The sequence below is a fragment of the Bos grunniens genome, chromosome 1 (genome assembly GCF_055505025.1).
Source record: "Bos grunniens cultivar Pamir isolate PY7600 chromosome 1, Bosgru_T2T1.0, whole genome shotgun sequence".
In the NCBI taxonomy this organism is placed as follows: domain Eukaryota; kingdom Metazoa; phylum Chordata; class Mammalia; order Artiodactyla; family Bovidae; genus Bos; species Bos grunniens.
Genome location: NC_141165.1, coordinates 99,689,166 through 99,711,123, shown reverse-complemented (window position 1 = coordinate 99,711,123; position 21,958 = coordinate 99,689,166). Strand labels below are relative to the sequence as shown.

General features: G+C 38.4%; 1 protein-coding gene across 9 annotated transcripts in view; it reads right to left on the bottom strand.

The window, feature by feature from the left end:
- The window catches only part of CD200R1 (CD200 receptor 1), a 64,137-nt gene that overhangs the window by 17,341 nt on the left and 24,838 nt on the right, over window positions 1-21,958 (bottom strand). For 2 of the 9 annotated variants that reach the window (XR_015165643.1, XM_086406396.1), the window contains exons 3-8: window positions 16,082-16,138; window positions 11,675-11,992; window positions 11,304-11,555; window positions 7,717-7,822; window positions 7,124-7,169; window positions 5,835-5,937 (exon numbers count right to left, since the gene is read on the bottom strand). Coding sequence is in view for 6 of the 9 variants with exons in the window: in XM_086406396.1 (XP_086262522.1) it covers window positions 5,835-5,937; window positions 7,124-7,169; window positions 7,717-7,822; window positions 11,304-11,555; window positions 11,675-11,992; window positions 16,082-16,138 (882 nt within the window). In the remaining 3 variants the exon portion in view is untranslated. Of the gene's footprint in view, window positions 1-3,603; window positions 4,311-4,871; window positions 5,938-7,123; window positions 7,170-7,716; window positions 7,823-11,303; window positions 11,556-11,674; window positions 11,993-16,081; window positions 16,139-16,819; window positions 16,896-21,958 lie in introns of those variants that run through there. The other 7 variants (XR_015165644.1, XR_015165645.1, XM_086406436.1 and 4 more) reach the window with 6 other exon arrangements.

Sequence of the window (21,958 nt, the reverse complement as noted above, 5' to 3'; positions counted from 1 at the left end):
GACTATGATGGCTACTCCATTTCTTCTAATGAATTCTTGCCCATAGTAGTAGATAATATGGTCATCTGAGTTAAATTCACCCATTCCAGTCCATTTTAGTTTGCTGAATCCTAGACTGTCAACGTTCACTCTTGCCATCTCCTGCTTGACCGGTCCCATCACTTCATGGCAAAGAGATGGAGAAACAGTGGAAACAGTGGCAGACTTTATTTTTAGGGGCCCCAAAATCACTGCAGATAGTGGCTGCAGCCATGAAATTAAAAGATGCTTACTTGTTGGAATAAAAGTTATGACCAACTTAGACAGCATCTTAAAAGCAGAGACATTACTTTGCCAACAAAGGTCTGTCTAGTCAAGGCTATGGTTTTTCCAGTATTCATGTATGGATGTGAGAGTTGGACTGTGAAGAAGGCTGAGTGCCAAAGGATTGATGCTTTTGAACTGTAGTGTTGGAGAAGACTCTTGAGAGTCCCTTGGACTGCAAGGAGATCCAACCAGTCCATTCTAAAGGAGATCAGCTCTGGGTGTTCTTTGGAAGGAATGATGCTAAAGCTGAAACTCCAGTACTTTGGCCACCTCATGCGAAGAGTTGATTCATTGGAAAAGACTCTGATGCTGGGAGGGATTGGGGGCAGGAGGAAAAGGGGACGACAGAGGATGAGATGGCTGGATGGCATCACCGACTCGATGGACGTGAGTTTGAGTGAACTCCGGGAAATGGTGATGGACAGGGAGGCCTGGCGTGCTGCAATTCATGGGGTCGCAAAGAGTCGGACACGACTGAGCGACTGAACTGAACTCCATATTACCTTCTGCTTCTTGGAAAACATGACACGCTAAGTCCAATCACTAGATTTTCTGGTTCAGCAGATCTAGAGAGGAATTGGGGAATCTTTATTATTTTGTATTTCCCCACATAATTCTGATTTTCAACTATGTTTAACACCCCTGTAGTAGAAGAGTTTAATACATTTATTTCCTAAAAAGTGTAATTTGACATTATAAATTATCTTGACACCTTCACTATGATGTTATTTGACATGATTGTTTTGACATTATCAAGTTAAAATGTAAAATATTTAAACACATATTGAACCTAAGAGTGAACCTCATCCCAATAAAGGGATGGATGAAGAATTAAGAAAATGTCAAGACAAGGTTATAATGTCTATTGTGCACACTTCTTGGTAATATTTATATGCAGAAACTTAATGGACTGTTTTCTTGACCTCATCAAAATGGTTTGGTTAAAATATCACGTCAAGAGCCACTATAGTAGTTTTATATCCAAAATAAATTAACAATCATTTTAAGGATAAAGTTTAGAGTAACCAAAATATCTTCAGGGAGACAAACATATTAGTAAAACAAAATAGCTGTCAAATGTTTCTAATGGCACAATTAAAGCATGAATGGATTTTGTTTTAATTTCTACCATGTTAAAAAATTTAATTTTTTTTCAATGTACCAGCAAATTTATTTTATTTTATTTTATTTTTAAACTTTACAAAATGGTATTAGTTTTGCCAAATATTGAAATGAATCCGCCACAGGTATACATGTGTTTCCCATCCTGAATCCTCCTCCCTCCTCCCTCCCCATACCATCCCTCTGGGTCCTCCCAGTGCACCAGCCCCAAGCATCCAGTATTGTGCATCGAACCTGGACTGGCGACTCATTTCATACATGGTATCATACATGTTTCAATGCCATTCTCCCAAATCTTCCCACCCTCTCCCTCTCCAACAGAGTCCATAAGACTGTTCTATACATCAGTGTCTCTTTTGCTGTCTCGTACACAGGGTTATTGTTACCATCTTTCTAAATTCCATATATATGTGTTAGTATACTGTATTGGTGTTTTTCTTTCTGGCTTACTTCACTCTGTATAATAGGCTCCAGTTTCATCCACCTCATTAGAACTGATTCAAATGTATTTTTTTTAATGGCTGAGTAATACTCCATTGTGTATATGTACCACAGCTTTCTTATCCATTCATCTGCTGATGGACATCTAGGTTGCTTCCATGTCCTGGCTATTATAAACAGTGCTGCGATGAACATTGGGGTACATGTGTCTCTTTCCCTTCTGGTTTCCTCAGTGTGTATGCCCAGCAGTGGGATTGCTGGATCATAAGGCAGTTCTATTTCCAGTTTTTTAAGGAATCTCCACACTGTTCTCCATAGTGGCTGTACTAGTTTGCATTCCCACCAGCAGTGTAAGAGGGTTCCCTTTTCTCCACACCCTCTCCAGCATTTATTGCTTGTAGACTTTTGGATCGCAGCCATTCTGACTGGCGTGAAATGGTACCTCATAGTGGTTTTGATTTGCATTTCTTGATAATGAGTGATGTTGAGCATCTTTTCATGTGTTTGTTAGCCATCTGTATGTCTTCTTTGGAGAAATGTCTATTTAGTTCTTTGGCCCATTTTTTGATTGGGTCATTTATTTTTCTGGAGTTGAGCTGTAGGAGTTGCTTGTATATTTTTGAGATTAGTTGTTTGTCAGTTGCTTCATTTGCTATTATTTTCTCCCATTCTGAAGGCTGCCTTTTCACCTTGCTAATAGTTTCCTTTGATGTGCAGAAGCTTTTAAGGTTAATTAGGTCCCATTTGTTTATTTTTGCTTTTATTTCCAGTATTCTGGGAGGTGGGTCATAGAGGATCCTGCTGTGATGTATGTCAGAGAGTGTTTTGCCTATGTTCTCCTCTAGGAGTTTTATAGTTTCTGGTCTTACGTTGAGATCTTTAATCCATTTTGAGTTTATTTTTGTGTATGGTGTTAGAAAGTGTTCTAGTTTCATTCTTTTACAAGTGGTTGACCAGATTTCCCAGCACCACTTGTTAAAGAGATTGTCTTTAATCCATTGTATATTCTTGCCTCCTTTGTCAAAGATAAGGTGTCCATATGTGCGTGGATTTATCTCTGGGCATTTATAGATTCAATGCAATCCCTATCAAGCTACCAACGGTATCCTTCACAGAGCTAGAACAAATAATTTCACAATTTGTATGGAAATACAAAAAACCTCGAATAACCAAAGCTATCTTGAGAAAGAAGAATGGAACTGGAGGAATCAACCTACCTGACTTCAGGCTCTACTACAAAGCCACAGTTATCAAGACAGTATGGTATGGTACTGTACCAGCAAATTTTTATTCTACAGGTGTTTAGTGAGAAGGATTAACACATAACTGTTAGTTTCCAAACTATGTCCCATAGAAGGGGAAGATCCCACAGGGGTCACTGCAGGGTTGAGGAACTGAGAAGTCACAAGTTCAGGACCTCTGGCTACTCCTTTGGCTAAAAGGCTTTATACTTATCTCAGTTTTATATAATATGGTTCCACAGAAAAAAAATTTTTTTTGAAAAAAAAAAAACAAACCTTTTTTAAGGTATGAGAGTCATGTTTTAAGCAAAGTTCGTAATTCTATAAAAGAAGTAAGAAAGCCAATGACTTTCTTACTGAGTCCAGGGCCCTATGCCAGCTACTTCCTCAGATTACGAAAAAACACATAGATTTTTAACTATAATGCAGAGAAAATGAATATGTAAAACCTTCTTACATAGTTCAATAATGCTTGTGGCATGACATGACATAGTAGCTTTCTAACTAAATCATGTTTATTTTATTCTTTTTAACTTTACAATATTGTGTTGGTTCTGCCACACACCAAAATGAATCTGCCACAGGCACACATGTGCTCCCCATCCCGAGCCCTCCTCCCCCCCGCTCCCCACACCATACCCCCGGGTTGTCCCAGCGCACCAGCCCCAAGCATCCAGCATCATGCATGGAACCTGGACTGGCGACCTGTTTCACACATGATATTATACATGTTTCAATGCCATTCTCCCAAATCATCCCATCCTCTCCCTCTCCCACAGAGTCCAAAAGACTGTTCTATACATCAGTGTCTCTTTTGCTGTCTCATATACAAGTTTATTGTTACCATCTTTCTAAATTCCATATATATGCATTAGTATACTGTATTGGTGTTTTTCTTTCTGGCTTACTTCACTCTGTATAATAGGCTCCAGTTTCATCCACCTCATTAGAACTGATTCAAATGTATTCTTTTTAATGGCTGAGTAATACTCCATTATGTATCTGTACCATAGCTTTCTTATCCATTCAACTGCTGATGGACATCTAGGTTACTTCCATGTCCTGGCTATTATAAACAGTGCTGTGATGAACATTGGGGTACACATGTCTCTTTCAATTCTGGTTTCCTCAGTGTGTATGCCCAGCAGTGGGATTGCTGGGTCATAAGGCAGCTCTATTTCCAGTTTTTCCTCTATTTTTCTAAGGAATAAAATATTGGGAATATATTAATAATTTTTAATATATGAAAAATATATTTCATTATGAAAAATAAATCTGTTTACTTCATAGCAGGAAAAACGATACTGAAAATTAAATTTTTTCAGTTTTTGAAATTTAATTTTCAGTATCATTTTTCCTGCTATGAAGTAAACAGATTTATTTTTCATAATGAAATATATTTTTCATATATTAAAAATTATTAATATATTCCCAATATTTTATTCCTTAGAAAAATAGAGGAAAGGGTCATGTCATCCCATGGTTATTCCTTTAGCATATAAGATCATACTTAGTAAATATCCCAAGTCCTCAAGAATGCATATTTAACTGATTATATAGTCAATCAACATTTGTTATTTGATAAATGTATCACAATAAAATGTATACCATAAAAACACACTTCTCCAATTGATCACATTATTAGGTATTAGATAGCAATACTGCTCTAGAGATTTAATAAGTTCAGAAAAAGCTAATGTCCTCATGTGTGTTCTTCCTCTCTCTCTCTCACACACATATGCGCACATGCACACACGGAAGGAAAATATAAATTCAGTTTTATTAAATAGTGAAATTCTTATTATAATCCTATATTTGCTAACAGAAGGTTGACAATTAACAGATATTGAAATAATAGAAAAGGCACCTTCAAACAGGATTGGAGGGAATATAAATTGATACAATTTGACATAGCAGTCAATAATATTGACATATCGGTCAATAATAACGATGCTCAAAACTTTTAACCTCGCAATTTCACTCAAGGAAATTATCTTACAAATATGTTCAAACACATTCAAAGAGATAAATCCACAAGAAACATTCTATGTAGTATTGTTTATAATAGCAAAACAAAACAATCGAAATGTCCACCACAGGGTTAATTAAATTCAATTCCATTACATACAATGGAATTATATGTAACCATTAAGAAGAATGAGGTAGCTCTGCTTGTGTTGATACAAAAGATCTTTAAGATATACTATATTATTAACTTTCTATAAGTACAGAACAAATTATGCTATGTTTCTATTTCTGTCTTGACAAGGATATACGTGTATGAATATGTAAGTGGACATATAAGTGTATACATATACAATGCACCTACAGGTATGACATGTGCACATAGAAATTTCCTCAAATATTACATAAAACTTTTCGTAATTATTCTTTCTGTGAAGTTATTTGAAGTAACTCAATTTTCATCATCTACCGTACTGAACAATTTTAATATTTTATCAGGAGCGTGTACTTTCTTTGTAATAATATCAGTTTAAAGAACTAGCCAGTAACAGCTAAAATTCTAAAAGTTCAACTGTATAAAGATATAAATGCAAATCCTCTATAATGTCTCTGTCTTCTAAGAATCTTTGAAAAGCTAGTTTCAAAATAGGCTTTTCATTCCAGAACTCTAAGAAAATAAGAACAGTATCTGTAACTGCATCTTGATTCATTTGTCCTGGTGCTACACTCTAGGAACATAAATAGTATGGAGATTCATACCATCAACTTCACTTTGTAACACCTGAGACGTCTTCACCCTGTTTGTAATATCATAAAGTGGATTGTTCTTCTCTGTGTAGCTGGCATAGGGCTCCATTTCATCCTAAGATATAACCCAACGTTAAATTCAATTAAAAAAAAACAACAGAAATCCTAACGACCTGTGCTCTTCTAACAAGTGCTCACAACTTTAGTGTCTACCAATAGTGGTCTCTGAGTCTGCATGAACATAAAAGCAAGACTTTTCTAATATACTATCAAAAAATTTTTGATTATTTATGTCTCAGTGTCAGATGATAACAGTTGCCTGAAAGTAGGAATGTAGAAGAGTGAAGTGACGTGAGGAGTATTTCAGAAGAGAGTGTCAAAGATTTAATAAACTACTTGTTATAGTAGGTTCTAGAGCTGGATAGGTATTAAACTTAGGTAAAAAGGGCTTCCCTGATAGCTCAGTTGGTAAACAATCCACCTGCAATGCAGGAGACCCTGGTTCAATTCCTGGGTCAGGAAGATCCGCTAAAGAGGGGATAGGCTACCCAGTCTAGTATTCTTGGGCCTCCCTTGCGGCTTAGCAGGTAAAGAATCGCCTGCAATGAGGGAGACCTGAGTTTGATCCCTGGGTTGGAAAGATCCCCTGGAGAAGGGAAAGGCTACCCACTCCAGTATTCTGGCCTGGAGAAGTTCATGGGCTGTATAGACCATGGGGTCTCAAAGAGTGGGACACGACTAAGTGACTTTCATTTTCACTTTAGGTAAGACAGAAATGATGATGGTATTGAAAAAAGGAAATCAAGAATTAGAGATGGTTTAAAGGAGGAAGAAATACTAACTCAATTTCTCCAAAGATTACAGTCCAAACGAGGCTAACATGATGTCTTTTGTAGGATGCAGTTCTTAAAAATATGGATTTGGGGTGTGTTTAAATAGTGCTTGGTGGATAATTAACAAAATAAGTACATCTGACAGTATTGTAGGATTAGAATTTTTTTCTTTTTAATTAAAATACTAATATTGATGCAAATTACAAATTATATGACTAGATGCTGGGAAAGACGGAGGGCAGGAGGAGAAGGGGACGACAGAGGGTGAGATGGTTGGATGGCATCACTGACTCAATGGACATATGTTTGGGTGGACTCTGGGAGTTGGTGATGGACAGGGAGGCCTGGCGTGCTGCGGTTCATGGGGTCACAGAGAGTCGGACACAACTGAGCGACTAAACTGAACTAACTGACTAGATTTTCAGACTACATGGCTTAAAAGTTTGCAAATATTCTTTTTAATCTTACCTCCTGAACAACTGGAGTATGCTCTGTTTTTTTCAATTTACATTTTCTGCAAAAATAAAAATAAGCTAGAATAAATATCAAACCATGATTATTCAGATTGAAAATGAGAAAACAAAAGAGTATGCTGTTGACAATTATGGTTCATTTTGATAGAAACTATAATAAGTCAGAAATGAACTATCAGATATGAGTAAAGAATGCTGCTTGCAGTTAACACATCCAAATAAGATAATTCTGAATTTTGGAAAGATAAGTAAAATTATGCAAAGAACCTTGTGTAATGGAATATATGCAACACCTCATCTTTGGTATATGAAATTAATTATTGTAATTCTTTTCCCTAATACAAAATAGCAGGCACTGTCTTTCCCAAGATCCTGCCCCAGACAGCCTAATTCACTATGCTTGCATATCTAAATAACCTAGAAAAATCCCCCATGTCATTCAGAGTAGACCATATATTTTATTTTCAGGGTATACTTCTTGATTATGGGAGAATTGATGTTAAAATCTTAATTTTACCTAGTTAATTCCATATTTCTGACTTCTTTTTAACCCAATAAAGCTGGAGAAGAGAAGGCATCAGTCAGTACCTGCAGCCACTGATTTTCAAAAGCCAAATGGATCCCACGACGATCAAGATAATAAAAATAGGGGCAGTGATATATAAATTTTTTAAGTGTGCTGGTATTTCAGCACCTGTAAATATAGACACAAGAATATATAATTTAACACTCAGTTCAGTTCAGTCACTCAGCCGTGTATGGGCTTTGTGACCCCATGGACAGCAGCATGCTAGGCTTCCCTGGCATAATAAAATAATTTAACATTATTCAGCAGTAAAAAGCAATGAGCTATGAAGCCATGAAATCATGTAGGACTATTAAAAGCATATTACTAAATGAAAAGAGCCAGTCTGAAAAGGCTAAATGCTGCATGATTCCAACCATAACATTCTGGAAAAGGCAAAACTATGGAGTAAGACAATCAGGGATTGTTAAAGGTTAGGATGGATGGAGGCATGAATAGGTGGAGCATAGAGGATTTTATGGCAATGAAACTACTCTATACCATACAACAATGGTGAATGTATGTCATTTATGCATTTCTCAAAATTCATAGAACATGTACCTAGAGTGAATCTTAATGTAAACTATGGACTTTGAGTGGTAATAGTACATTAAGATAGGGTCATTGATTATAACAAATGTACCGCTGCAGTGTGGGGGATGATCAATAGATAGATAGAAAGACCATGCATGTGTAGGGACAAGGGTTTTATTGGAACTCTCTGTACTTCCTATTCAATATTGCTATCATTCTATTTAAAAAATAAAAGTCTACTTTAAAATTATACGTATATATATTTACATCTACAAGAATGTCTTATAGTACATGAAATTTATTTCTGTGATTTAATTTTTAAAACTTTTGCCCCATTAATAGTTCAAATAATTGTTATAATAAAATTGCTTTATCATTTCAGACACTTGAGTTTTTAGCAGACATTATCTTGGATCAGGATTTTGTTGCCTTAAGGATTCATTTAGTGAATTCCTGTAGGAGAGATGTGAAATTTAGATCTCTCTGTTACAGTAACAGAGTATTGGTCTTCTCCAATATTCAGAAATGAACAGGGAATTGTAAGAAAAGTATTTGGAAAAATAACCCTAATTCTGAAGTCACCTCTATTCCAAGGCATTGAAACTGAACTGAATGCATGTCAGCAACTTTAAACTATTCACTACTGCTGGTAGAAATATAAGCTCAATCTGACAAGAGGAGAAGTCAGCAAAGGACCTGGCCGACTCTGAGAGGTTTTAAGACTGTGCTCCTGAAGTTGCGTGAATGTGGCTGGGACAGAGAGAGAGGTAAGTGGAGGCTGCAATCCACCTTCTTTCAATACTTTGTTTTTAAACACTGGATTTTTATTTAAAGAAGAAAATTTTTGTTTTACAGTTAAAAACTACAATAGTGTTTTGAAGCCCTCTCTTTCAAACTAATGAGCTGTCTTTTGTTGGAAGTGTACTAGCAGAGGTAAAGGTCCACCCTGTGTGGGAGACATACCTGCATTGGGTGGGACTGGACTAGAGACTCGCTCCAATTCTGAGATTCTATAAATATGATGTCATATTGTAATACGGAGTGGTTGGACTTCATACATAACCGGGAGCATTACTCTTCTCAGTAAACACTGCCAAACTATATATATATATATATACAAACTATAAGAATGGACTTTAGAAAATCATACTTTAAACCCAACACTTTCCTCTTCTCCTTTCTTAACACTAAAATATCAGTAGATAATTTTTTTAATTAATTAATTTATTTTAATTGCAGGCTAATTACTTTACAATATTGTAGTGGTTTTTGCCATACATTGACATGAATCAGCCATGGGTGTACCTCTGTCCCCCATCCTGAAACCCCCTCCCACCTCCCTCCCCATCCCATCCATCAGAGTCATCCCAGTGCACCAGCCCTGAGCGCAGAATTTTTTTTTAAGTATAGACTTGCAAAGACAAAGAGATTATGGATGAAGATAAGAGCAGATGAAAGATTTCAACTTGTTTTAACGTGAAAGATGAACGGAAGAATGGCCAATAATTCAGAGTGAAATAAGTATAAACCTTAGTGAATCCAAGAAGGCTCTAGAATAGGGAGGAAAAGATATGGAGAAAGGGGAATGTCAGGAGTGAAGTGTGGAGCTAAAAGTTGGAAGCTTCCTTAAAGTTCTGTATGAAGAACAGATAGGCTGCCAACTCTCCTCCCACCCCACTCAACCAGGTCACCACACTTCCCCAACCAGCAGAAAACGGGAAGTTTGGCCCAAAGAAGATGAACTGGAGAAATTCCAGAGTCAAAGATTCAGATATAATGTAGGGTGGAGATGAAGTGTCTTTAAAGGAAAGTTTGAGTTCTGAATAGTCACACACACACACACACTTACACACACCCCTCTCCTCCCTTCTCTCAGAACACTCTCAGATAGTCAGGATTATTTCTCCAAGGTAAGAGATTGGAGAGGTTTTCTACAGAGTCTGAATAGCCTCAGAGAAAAGACCTCCCCTGGTAGCTCAGATGTAAAGAAACTGCCTGCCAGTGTAGGAGACATAAGAGACACGGGTTCGATCTCTGGGTTGGGAAGATTCCCTGGAGGAGAGCATGCCATGGCAACCCACTCCAGCATTCTTGCCTGAAGAATCCCGTGGACAGAGGAGCTGAGGGGCTAATAGTCCATAGGGTTGCACAGAGTCAACACAACTGAAATGACTTAGCACGCACACATGTACACTAGGTTTAAATTAGCTATATTAAGAAATAGCAACATAACCATGTTGTTAATAAAAACTGAGTCAAATACTAGAAGAAACACTTTAAGATCTGAAAGTACTTGTCTCTGGAGAGTTGTTTATAATGGAGCAGGGGGGATGGAGAATCAGAGAGGGCTAACATTTTACATGATATACTTGTCTACACATGATAGACAACACAGATTTTAAACTATATGAGTTAGGCTGATTAGAACAATATTTTTATAACAAGAAATTAGAGTAGAATGGGTGCAGAGAGCAGAGAAACTAAACTGTAATGAACTGAATCATAGATGTTATTATAAAACATTAAAGAAACTTCATTGGGAAAACCGTAAGGAGAAAACTCTACCAGACTGAAAATTCATGAAGGTAATTTATGAGCAACTTTATTCTTCTAATAAAATTATAATTAGTTGTTTAAAATTACCCTTTATCCTTCTATTAAAACCATTTAAGTATTTGTGTAAAAGTACACTATACCAGTCAATTTATTAGTACAGAAGAGAACATTACAGGAAGAATAAATTGGGAGTTCCCTGGTAGCCTAGTGGTTAGGATTCTGGCTTTCACTGTCATGGCCCAGGTTCAGTCCCTCGTAGGGCAACTGAAATCCTGGAAACTGCTCTACACAACTGAAGAAAAAAAGTAGAATAAACTTTATTCTATAATATGGCTTTTTACAACAAATTTTTGTAATATTCTTCTAGATAATCCTTTACTTTGAGGAGGAGACGGAGATAAAGTGGAGGGTGGAAAGGACATCCTTGAATGAAATTTCTTTGTAAACTCCTTTTTCTTTCTTAAGGTAACTCCTCTGAAAGAATGGAAAAATCAAAAATAAGACTAGAAAAATTACTAACCTTGACTCAGTTGTATGAACAGACTCTTGTTGCCAGCCAAGTGGGAGACAGAGCAGGACACGTTCAGCACATGGCGGCTCCCCCAGCGGCATGTGCTCTGGACGGTCACTGTGCCATCACCCCAGTAAGGCTCTTGCTCAGTGACACAATCCCCCTCTGGGGTCCAGAAGATCTGTGCAGCCGGCTTCCCTGCAGCTGCCTTGCACACTGCAGTTCCCTTCTCAGTTTGGATCAGGGTCACCTCCGGGGGCACTGCAGAAATGTAGGGGAAATGCTTCAGTCTTAACACATGGGACATGGAATTTAGACAGAGATTTGTTTCAGCCCAAAATCTGGTTCTCTGAAACACCTTAATATATGACGTTCCTTACCTAATACTTGGAGGTGATACTCATGATGGAAATTCCCATCACTTGTTACTATTTGACATGTGTAATTCCCATCATGAGTGATGGCCACTGGATCAACCTGAAGGGCAGGATTCTCGTCAGGTCTGGAGGCCCAGGTTATTCTCTTGTCGGTACAGTTTCCTCTCGTGGTCTGATTTGTATCACGTCTGTAGGCTCCGAAGCAGGGCGGCTTGTCTCTGAGGACTATTTCCCATGTTACTACCAACACACTTGGCCACAGCACAGGAGGGCAAGTGAGCACAGCTTTTGTATCCACTAGTACTGATAGTGAAGTTTTAACTGGAAACACATACATAAACACACAAACAGAGAATAATAAGAGAAAAGCTTTATAATACTTGATGTGTCAAAATTTATTCACAACATATTACATGAAATTGTACTTAAAATTTACTTTGCAGGTGGCCTTTTTCCAGAAATACTAGACTTACATAAGAAATAACATTCATGAAATATATATATAAAGTATAATATTAAATCCATCCAATGATTAACCAACTTCTTCCTGTATCATTAGGAAAATAACATGTATTATATGTATGATGATTTTTTAAGTGTTATGAAATTAAATCAGAAGATTTGATATCTATGAAACAAACTGATGAGAAAAGAGAATCTGAATTAAAGGACAAAGACAGTGTTCTAAATCTAATCTTTTGGACAAAGAGACTATGAGATTTACTATACAACTCATGCTCTAAAGGGGTAAAATGGAATTATTAATAATGTGGTTTTCTCCTCCCAAGTTTTGATGAAAGTGAAAAATCAGTAACATCAGAACTAAACACGTACTCTTAAGGGTGGCACTTCAGACAAACATAAGTCTGGAAAGATATGGTACTTCCATTAAAAATAGCTATGACATTAACGCTGAAGAAATTGGAATTTTTTATTTAATTTTTATTCAGAGAATCATAAAATCAGTTAAATCAACAGATTTTAAAATAATCTGTAATCTCATTAGTTGGACCATCTCACATAAATGAAAAAATGACAATGCCAAGCTGTAAGAGATGCTTAGAAGTATTTTTCTAGGGGAAAAAAAAAGTAGTATAGTATATAAATACAAATCAAATGAAAAACAAGGATTATTTTCCTCTATAAATTTTCTATAAAAGTATTTCATTGCAAATGTGTGATAGTATAATATATAGTCTTTCAATGAGTTCTCCTTCTGTTCTATTCATTCACATAAATACTCGCTGATAGTTTGCTGTGAACCTTGTTCACAGATCTTGTTTTCATACATTTAATATCATTGTCAGGATTAAACATAGCATTGACCTATTTATCCATATTTTAAAATAAAAATTAAGACTGGCAAGCATTTCCCAATGTAGAAGCTCATGCTTTCCCATAAACTGACATGTCCCTGACTGAAAGGGGTTTGCTGAGACGTGTATCTGTTACAAGTCACCTGTAACAAAGGTGAGTGTCAGTGATTTCATCAGTTTGACATGAACAAAACCAGCTGTGGTGTGACAAAAATTTTATGTGAATGAAGCTTAAGCTTATGTTTCTAAGCTTTGCATTTAGTATTTCCTCTCTCCTCTTTTGATGTCATCTGCCTCCTCCGTGATGTACTCAAGCCTTTTCATTTCATGGCCAAATAAATATCATATTACTAGATTAAAGGAAGGAGGAGGATTTTAAAGTAGATCTGAGAAGGCAATGGCACCCCACTCCAGTACACTTGCCTGGAAAATGCCATGGACAGAGGAGCCTGGTAGGCTGCAGTCCATGGAGTCGCTAAGAGTCGGACACGACTGAGCGACTTCACTTTGACTTTTCACTTTCATGCATTGGAAAAGGAAATGGCAACCCACTCCAGTGTTCTTGCCTGGAGAATCCCACGGACAGAGGAGCCTGGTAGGCTGTAGTCCATGGGGTCGCTAAGAGTCGGACACGACTGAGTGACTTCACTTTCACTTTTCACTTTCACTCATTGGAGAAGGAAATGGCAACCCACTCCAGTGTTCTTGCCTGGAGGATCCCAGGGACAAGGGAGCCTGGTGGGCTGCCGTCTATGGGGTCACACAGAGTCGGACACGACTAAAGCGACTTAGCCAGCCAGCCAAAAGGGCAGTTAAACCCATGCTGTTTCCATCACTCCAAGTGACATCAGCTCATAGTGAGAACCTCCAGCTTGGCAAAGGCTTGGAGACAAGCAAGAACATGGCTTGTTAGAAATCTGCTAGAGGTTGGATGTGGGAAGCATATATGTGCATAAAGGAATGATGCTTAAAATAAAACCAGAAAAATAAGAGACCAGTGAGATAGCAAGCTGTGAATGCTCTTTTGTGTTCTCATATGTTCGAACTTTACCTTGGTAAACAGTATAAGGTTTAATGTTTTTGCTAATATATATCCTCAAGATCTGTTTTTTAAAGGCAAGTATTTGGTAATCAAATAAGCACACATTTGAACAGGGGCACAGTATCAAGAAATAACTCCATCAGTGAGGATTCCAAGCACAGCAGATATTCTGTGTTCTTTCACTTTCCTCCATTCTGTGACCTTCAAGTCAATCACCCTTCACCTATATCGATAGTTCTAATGTTATTGGTATTTCCCCCCCTTTCTTCATCCTCTTCTTTCCTTTTCCATACCTTTCCTTTTTCATACTTTTTCATAAATTATCAGGATTAAAATGATAAAATGATAAATTATCATTAGTAAATGATAATTTTGGAGAAGGCAATGGCACCCCACTCCAGTACTTTTGCCTGGAAAATCCCATGGACGGAGGAGCCTGGTAGGCTGCAGTCCATGGGGTCGCCGAGAGTTGGACACGACTCAGTGACTTCACTTTCACTTTTCACTTTCATGCATTGGAGAAGGAAATGGCAACCCACTCCGGTGTTCTTGCCTGGAGAGTCCCAGGGACAGCGGAGCCTGGTGGGCTGCCGTCTATGGGGTTGCAGAGAGTTGGACACGACTGAAGCAACTTAGCAGCAGCAGCAAATGATAATTTACCAATGGCCAGTACCTCCACAACACTCAGTGGGTTTGGCACTTAACAAATATATTCTCCATATAAGATCAGCTAGGGTGATTGCACTTCCTACTTCCTGAGAAAACAATAGAGTCTCTTCTTTGCCCCCAAACCAGCAGCCACATCCCATCTTCTCTGCATCCTTTTTCTATAAATCTCTTCCAGTCTCATTCAGCCTTTTGCACACAAATTCTTATTGGCTTTGAGGCATTTCCTTTCTTTTCTCACAACCTTTCCCTAGGGCTTCCCTGATAGCTCAGTTGGTAAAAAATCTGCCTGCAGTGCAGAAGACCCTGGTTCAATTTCTGGGTAGGGAAGATCCCCTGGAGGAGGGATAGGGTACCCACTCCAGTATTCTCGGGCTTTCCTTGTGGCTCAGCTGGTAAAGAATCTGTTTGCTATGCGGGAGACCTGGGTTCGATCCCTGGGTTGGGAAGATCCCTGGGCTGGGAGAAGGGAAAGGCTATGCACTCCAGTATTCTGGCCTGGAGAATTCCATGGACTAGTCCATGGAGTCGCAAAGAGTTGGACATGACTGTGTGACTTTCACCACCCTAGATTAAGCCCCCATCGCCAGGCACCTAACTTCTGTTTCTGTCTCAAAACTCTTCTCCTTTCAGTTCATACCTTAAAATGCATCATTCCACAACATAATGAGATTACTTCAACTCTAAAACCTCCAGACATCTTTCACTGCCTGAAGAATAAGTTTGAATGTCTTCCTATTGGCTTCAAAAGCCCTCTGTCACACTGACTCACTTTGCAATCTTATCACCCACTACATTGTACCCTCACTGCAGAAAAAAAAAAAAAAACAAGCACAATTCCACCTCCATGTCATCTCTCACACTGTTTTCACTCTCTAAGGTGCCCAACATAATGCTATTTTTCTATTAAAATAACTCTTTCTTTAAGACCTGATTCACATGCTACATCCTCTGTGAAGCCTTGTCTAAGCCTTGGTGTTTAACCACTCCCTTTCTGCACTCCTGGTACACTTGATGTGAGTGCTTACCTCTTCTGCTTGTGTGATATCTGGGCTTCCGTCTGGGTTCCCCACAGAACAGAGCTCCCTGGAGGGCTCTCTGATCAGAGAGTCTTCTTCATCTTGCTCATCTTTATGGTCCCCACAAAGCCCAGCACAGTGCGTGACAGAGAAAACTCCATAATCTTTCAGTGGAATCGAATTGCTTTAGGGGAGGATTGGTGGAGTCATTCAAGTCACTTACCTTACAGCATTCAGATCACCATATTCTTTAACTGGGTACAAGACTAGAACAGAGTCTAGACCACTATGTTTCTAAGGAAGCTCAGCATTCTATGCTTCAGTACTGGCCTCAAAGTAAAGAAACAAAAAAATACAGGCATACTACCTTCTGCGTAAAGTGTTACAGTGCTCTGCTTTCTTTCCATAGATGAAGTTGTTGAAACTAGAAAATATTCAGAGAGAAATAGATGAAATCAATTTTAGAAACTTAGAGTAAAAACCATTCTTTTCTCCACAAGAGCTTGTGTACAACATGATAGAAAATCAATGAACCATAACTAAAATTACACAAAAATCCTTGAAATACAGAAATTAGAAGCTGTTACATCATTATATGGAAAAACATGTTAACATTTGGAAATTACATTGTAAGCTATTAATCAATGATTTCCCATTTACACAATATCTCATTTTATACTTAAAATGATTTTGTACAAGGTAACACTGCCTCTATCCTTACCTAGCCATAATGTATTGGTCCATCATGAACACCTCTCATGAGCTGGGCTGATTATGTGGTCTTTTTTACAGATGCCACTACTTGATTAAAATTGTTTAGACCAGTAGTGGGCATCTCAAACAGCTGGACAAATCAAGTACTTTCTCAAGAACCAACAGTGAGAAGAATAGTTCATCCCTCTTTCTTCCCCAATTTCCTGCTATGATGGTTAATTTTATTGTCAGCCTAGCTAGTCCATGGTACCCAAATGTTTGGTCAAACATTATTCTAGATGTTTCTACAAAGATATTTTTCAATTGGTAGAATTTGAGTAAAGTAAATTACCCTCCATAATGTGAGTGGGCCTCATCCAATCAGTTGAAGGGTTTAACAGAAAAGACTGACCTCATGGGAAAGGGAATTCTGCCAGCACATTGCATTCAGACTTGATCTGCATCTCTTCCCTGGGTCTCCAAAGATCCTGCAGATTTTGGACCAATTCCATAAAGTAAATCAATCTCTTCCTCTTTCTCTCGTTCTCCCTCTCTCTCGGATGTCCAACACACACATACATCCTGTTCTGTCTCTCTGAAGAACCCTGACTAATAAACCTTGGGAAGAATGAAGCAGAAGCAGAGAGAGATGGCAGACTTAACCTAACTCAAGTTCCCAATTCCTTAGTTCTTAAGATGTACATGCATTTCTTCTCTTGAGTTCTATAGAGTTCCTGAAGATAGTCCCAATCTACTTCAAATTTGCTTTCTGAAAAATATGTTTGTATTACTATCTTTTTAAAGAGAAACAATGACTTTCAGAATGCTTCTTATGACTTAAAAACCTGAAAAATACCTTCCTCTGAGTTTTTAAGACCACCATTCAATGTGCTCTCCTGCTTTTAAAAATATTCTTTATGCTCCCCATTCTAATTTTCCACTCAATTCTACCACATAATAAACAGAGAAATTAAATTAAAGGTCTTAGAAGCCAGCAGTGAATAGGCTTCTAAAATAATTTGGCTTTTCTAGGTAGCTAAGTATCATTAGACTGGGTTGGAAAGAAGGCAAAGAATGAGATTCTAACTATTAAATTTAGTTCATACTGGGATTAAGTATCTATTCCAGAAACAGATAAGAAATCAAAATTGACCTCAGAGGGATTACTGAAATCAAGTTATGTCTTAGGTGGTCTAGATTCTGAAGCCCTATCATCACACACAGTGTAGCTTTGCCAAAGGACTGAAAAAGGAAACATCTGGAGCTTTGCATTCCATATGGTCTCTGTTGCAAGTATTCAACACTGCTGTTGCAGCAAGAAAGCAGGCACATATAATAAAGAAACAAGTGTCAATGGCTTTGTCCAATACAATTTTATCTACAAATATATACAGCCAGCTGGATTTTGCCCATGGGCTATAGTTTGCTAACTCTTGACTTAAAGTACAGTATTTTGTTTGTTGTAATTTCTTACAGTGACAGCATTTATAAATACAAACAATAAACATCCACTGAATATTCTATTTTATTCTGCTTACTTTGCCTTTTAAAGATAAACTAAATCTCCAGTGACAACTCCAAGTTCTCCTTCAAATTAAATAAATTTCTTATTCTATTTCTGTGTTGGTGGTTTAGTCACTAAGTCGTGTATGACTCTTTGTGACCCCATGGACTATAGCCTGCCAGGGTCCTCTGTCCTAGGATTTCCCAGGCAAGAATACTGGAGTGGGTTGCCATTTCCTTCTCCAGGGGCTCTTCCCAACCCAGGGATTGAACCTGGGTCTCCTGCACTGCAGACAGATTCTCTACCAGCGGAGTCATTCTGTTTTCACCATGTTGCAACTCCTTCCTTTCTTTCTTGCATTCTTTCTTTCCTTACTTTGAGTGAAGAATGGCAATATTGAAGACACCCAATAGGATTCTGATGAGTAAGAAAACTACAATGAACCCTGCCCATTCCCAGCTAAAAGGGAGCTGTCTGGTGGTTCCAAGATGGCTACCATAATAGACAAAGGCTACTGAAGCCTATGAAGGCTTTCTCTTGTGAGCACTTTGGCCTTTGCAGCCCTGAGACCTGCTGTTTCTGGAAGAAAGTGTCACAACCATAATATTCTCTGGTTCTTGTTAAACAGAATTCTTCTTCAGCATCAGTTCTTCACATGTCTGGCTGTCACCAATCATTCGCCCTAATTTTTTTTTTTTCCCTCAGTGCATGGCAATCAGAATCTTATTCCCCCACCACAGGTCAAACCCACATCCCTTGCAGTGGAAGTGAGGAGTCTTAACCACTAGACTGCCAAGGAAGTACCATGCTCCTTATTTTAAAGATATAGGTTGTTTGTTATCAATGGAAACTTCAAAGAACCTAGCCTTGATTGATGTCTTCTAGGAGATATTTAAAGACTTTTCTTCTTATCCTTTGGATTTCACTTCATATGCCCCATAGAAATTGTTACTTTTAGTAACACAGCAAAATGATCTTCATGCTCCGAACTAAGCTGTTGCCATATCAGTGAATTCTCATGTTAGTCATCTTGTCTGGGAATATTGTCACATTAGTTTTTATGAGACATAACAAAATCAGTGTGAGTACCAGGGGATTCTATTGGAGGAGCTTGGTCTTACATTAAGTGGTGTCTTCATAATTGAATAAGGTCTTCAAGCATTTTGAGTTTCAGTGTTCTCAGTGGACTAGAGTGTAGAAGAGACTTTATGCTTAATAAAGGTATTCCAGTGAGTGCTGGAGCAGCCGTGAAGAGATACCTCACGTCCAAGGTAAGAGAAACCCAAGTAAAACGGTAGGTATTGTGAGAGGGCATCAGAGGGAAGACACACTGAAACCATAATCACAAAAACTGTCAATCTAATCACATGGACCACAGCTTTGTCTACCTCAATGAAACTAAGCCATGTCCTATGGGGCCACCAAGACAGGCGGGTCATGGTGGAGAGGTCTGACAGAATGTGGTCCACTGGAGAATGGAATGGCAAACCACTTCAGTATTCTTGCCTTGAGAACCCCATGAACCGTATGAAAAGGCAAAATGATAGGATACTGAAAGAGGAACTCCCCAGGTCAGTAGGTACCCAGTATGCTACTGGAGATCAGTGGAGAAATAACTCCAGAAAGAATGAAGGGACAGAGCCAAAGCAGAAACAATTCCCAGTTGTGGATGTGACTGGTGATAGAAGCAAGGTCCAATGCTGTAAAGATCAATATTGCATAGGAAATTGGAATGTTAGGTCCATGAATCAAGGCAAATTGGAAGAAGTCAAACAGGAGATGGCAAGAGTGAACATCAACATTCTAGGAATCAGTGAACTAAAATGGACTGGAATGGGTGAATTTAACTCAGATGACCATTATATCTACTACTGTGGGCAGGTTTCCCTTAGAAGAAATGGAGTAGCCATCATGGTCAACAAAAGAGTCCAAAATGCAGTACTTGGATGCATTCTCAAAAATGACAGAATGATCTCTGTTCGTTTCCAAGGCAAACCATTCAATATCACAGTAATCCAAGTCTATGCCCCAATCAGTAATGCTGAAGAAGCTGAAGTTGAACAGTTCTATGAAGACCTACAAGACCTTTTAGAACTAACACCCAAAAAAGATGTCCTTTTCATTATACAGGACTGGAATGCAAAAGTAGGAAGTCAAGAAACACCTGGAATAATAGGCAAATTTGCCTTTGGAATACGGAATGAAGCAGGGCAAAGGCTAACAGAGTTTTGCCAAGAGAACACACTGGTCATAGCAAACACCCTCTTCCAACAACACAAGTGAAGACTCTACACATGGACGTCACCAGATGGTCAACACTGAAATCAGATTTATTATATTCTTTGCAGCCAAAGATGGAGAAGCTCTATACAGTCAGAAAAAACAAGATGGGGATTGACTGTGGCTCAGATCATGAACTCCTTATTGCCAAATTCAGACTTAAATTGAAGAAAGTAAGGAAAACCACTAGACCATTGAGGTATGACCTAAATCAAATCCCTTATGTTATACAGTGGAAATGAGAAATAGATTTAAGGGACTAGATCTGATAGACAGAGTGCCTGATGAACTATGGATGGAGGTTCATGACATTGTACAGGAGACAGGGATCAAGACCATCCCCATGGAAAAGAAATGCAAAAAAATGAAACGGCTGCCTGGGGAGGCCTTACAAATAGCTGTGAAAAAAAGAGAAGTGAAAAGCAAAGGAGAAAAGGAAAGATATAAGCATCTGAATGCAGAGTTCCAAAAAATAGCAAGGAGAGATAAGAAAGCCTTCCTCAGCGATCAATGCAAAGAAATAGAGGAAAACAACAGAATGGGAAAGACTAGAGATCTCTTCAAGAAAATTAGAGATACCAAGGGAACATTTCATGAAAAGATGGGCTCAATAAAGGACAGAAATGGTATGGACCTAATAGAAGCAGAAGATAAGAAGAGGGGGCAAGAATACACAGAACTGTACAAAAAAGATCTTCATGACCAAGATAATCACGATGGTGTGATCACTCACCTAGAGCCAGACATCCTGGAATGTGAAGTCAAGTGGGCCTTAGAAAGCATCACTACGAACAAAGCCAGTGGAGGTGATGGAATTCCAATGGAGCTATTTCAAATCCTGAAAGATGATGCTGTGAAAGTGCTGCACTCAATATGCCAGCAAATTTGGAAAACTCAGCAGTGGCCACAGGACTGGAAAAGGTCAGTTTTCATTCCAATCCCAAAGAAAGGCAATGCCAAAGAATGCTCAAACTACCACACAATTGCACTCATCTCACACACTAGTAAAGTAATGCTCAAAATTCTCCAAGCCAGGCTTCAGCAATACGTGAACTGTGAACTTCCAGATGTTCAAGCTGGTTTTAGAAAAGGCAGAGGAACCAGAGATCAAATTGCCAACATCCGCTGGATCATCAAAAAAGCAAGAGAGTTCCAGAAAAACATATATTTCTGCTTTATTGACTATGCCAAAGCCTTTGACTGTGTGAATCACAATAAACTGGAAAATTCTGAAAGAGATGGGAATACCAGACCACCTGACCTGCCTCTTGAGAAACCTGTATGCAGGTCAGGAAGCAACAGTTAGAACTGCACATGGAACAACAGACTGGTTCCCAATAGGAAAAGGAGTACATCAAGGCTGTATATTGTCACCCTGCTTATTTAACTTATATGCAAAGTACATCATGAGAAACGCTGGGCTGGAGGAAACACAAGCTGGAATCAAGATTGCTGGGAGAAATATCAATAACTTCAGATATGCAGATGACACCACCCTTATGGCAGAAAGTGAAGAGGAACTCAAAAGCCTCTTGATGAAAGTGAAAGAGGAGAGTGAAAAAGTTGGCTTAAGCTCAACATTCAGAAAATTAAGATCATGGCATCTGGTCCCATCACTTCATGGGAAATAGATGGGTAAACAGTGGAAAGAGTGTCAGACTTTATTTTTTGGGCTCCAAAATCACTGCAGATGATGATTGCAGCCATGAAATTAAAAGACAGTTACTCCTTGAAAGGAAAGTTATGACCAACCTAGACAGCATATTC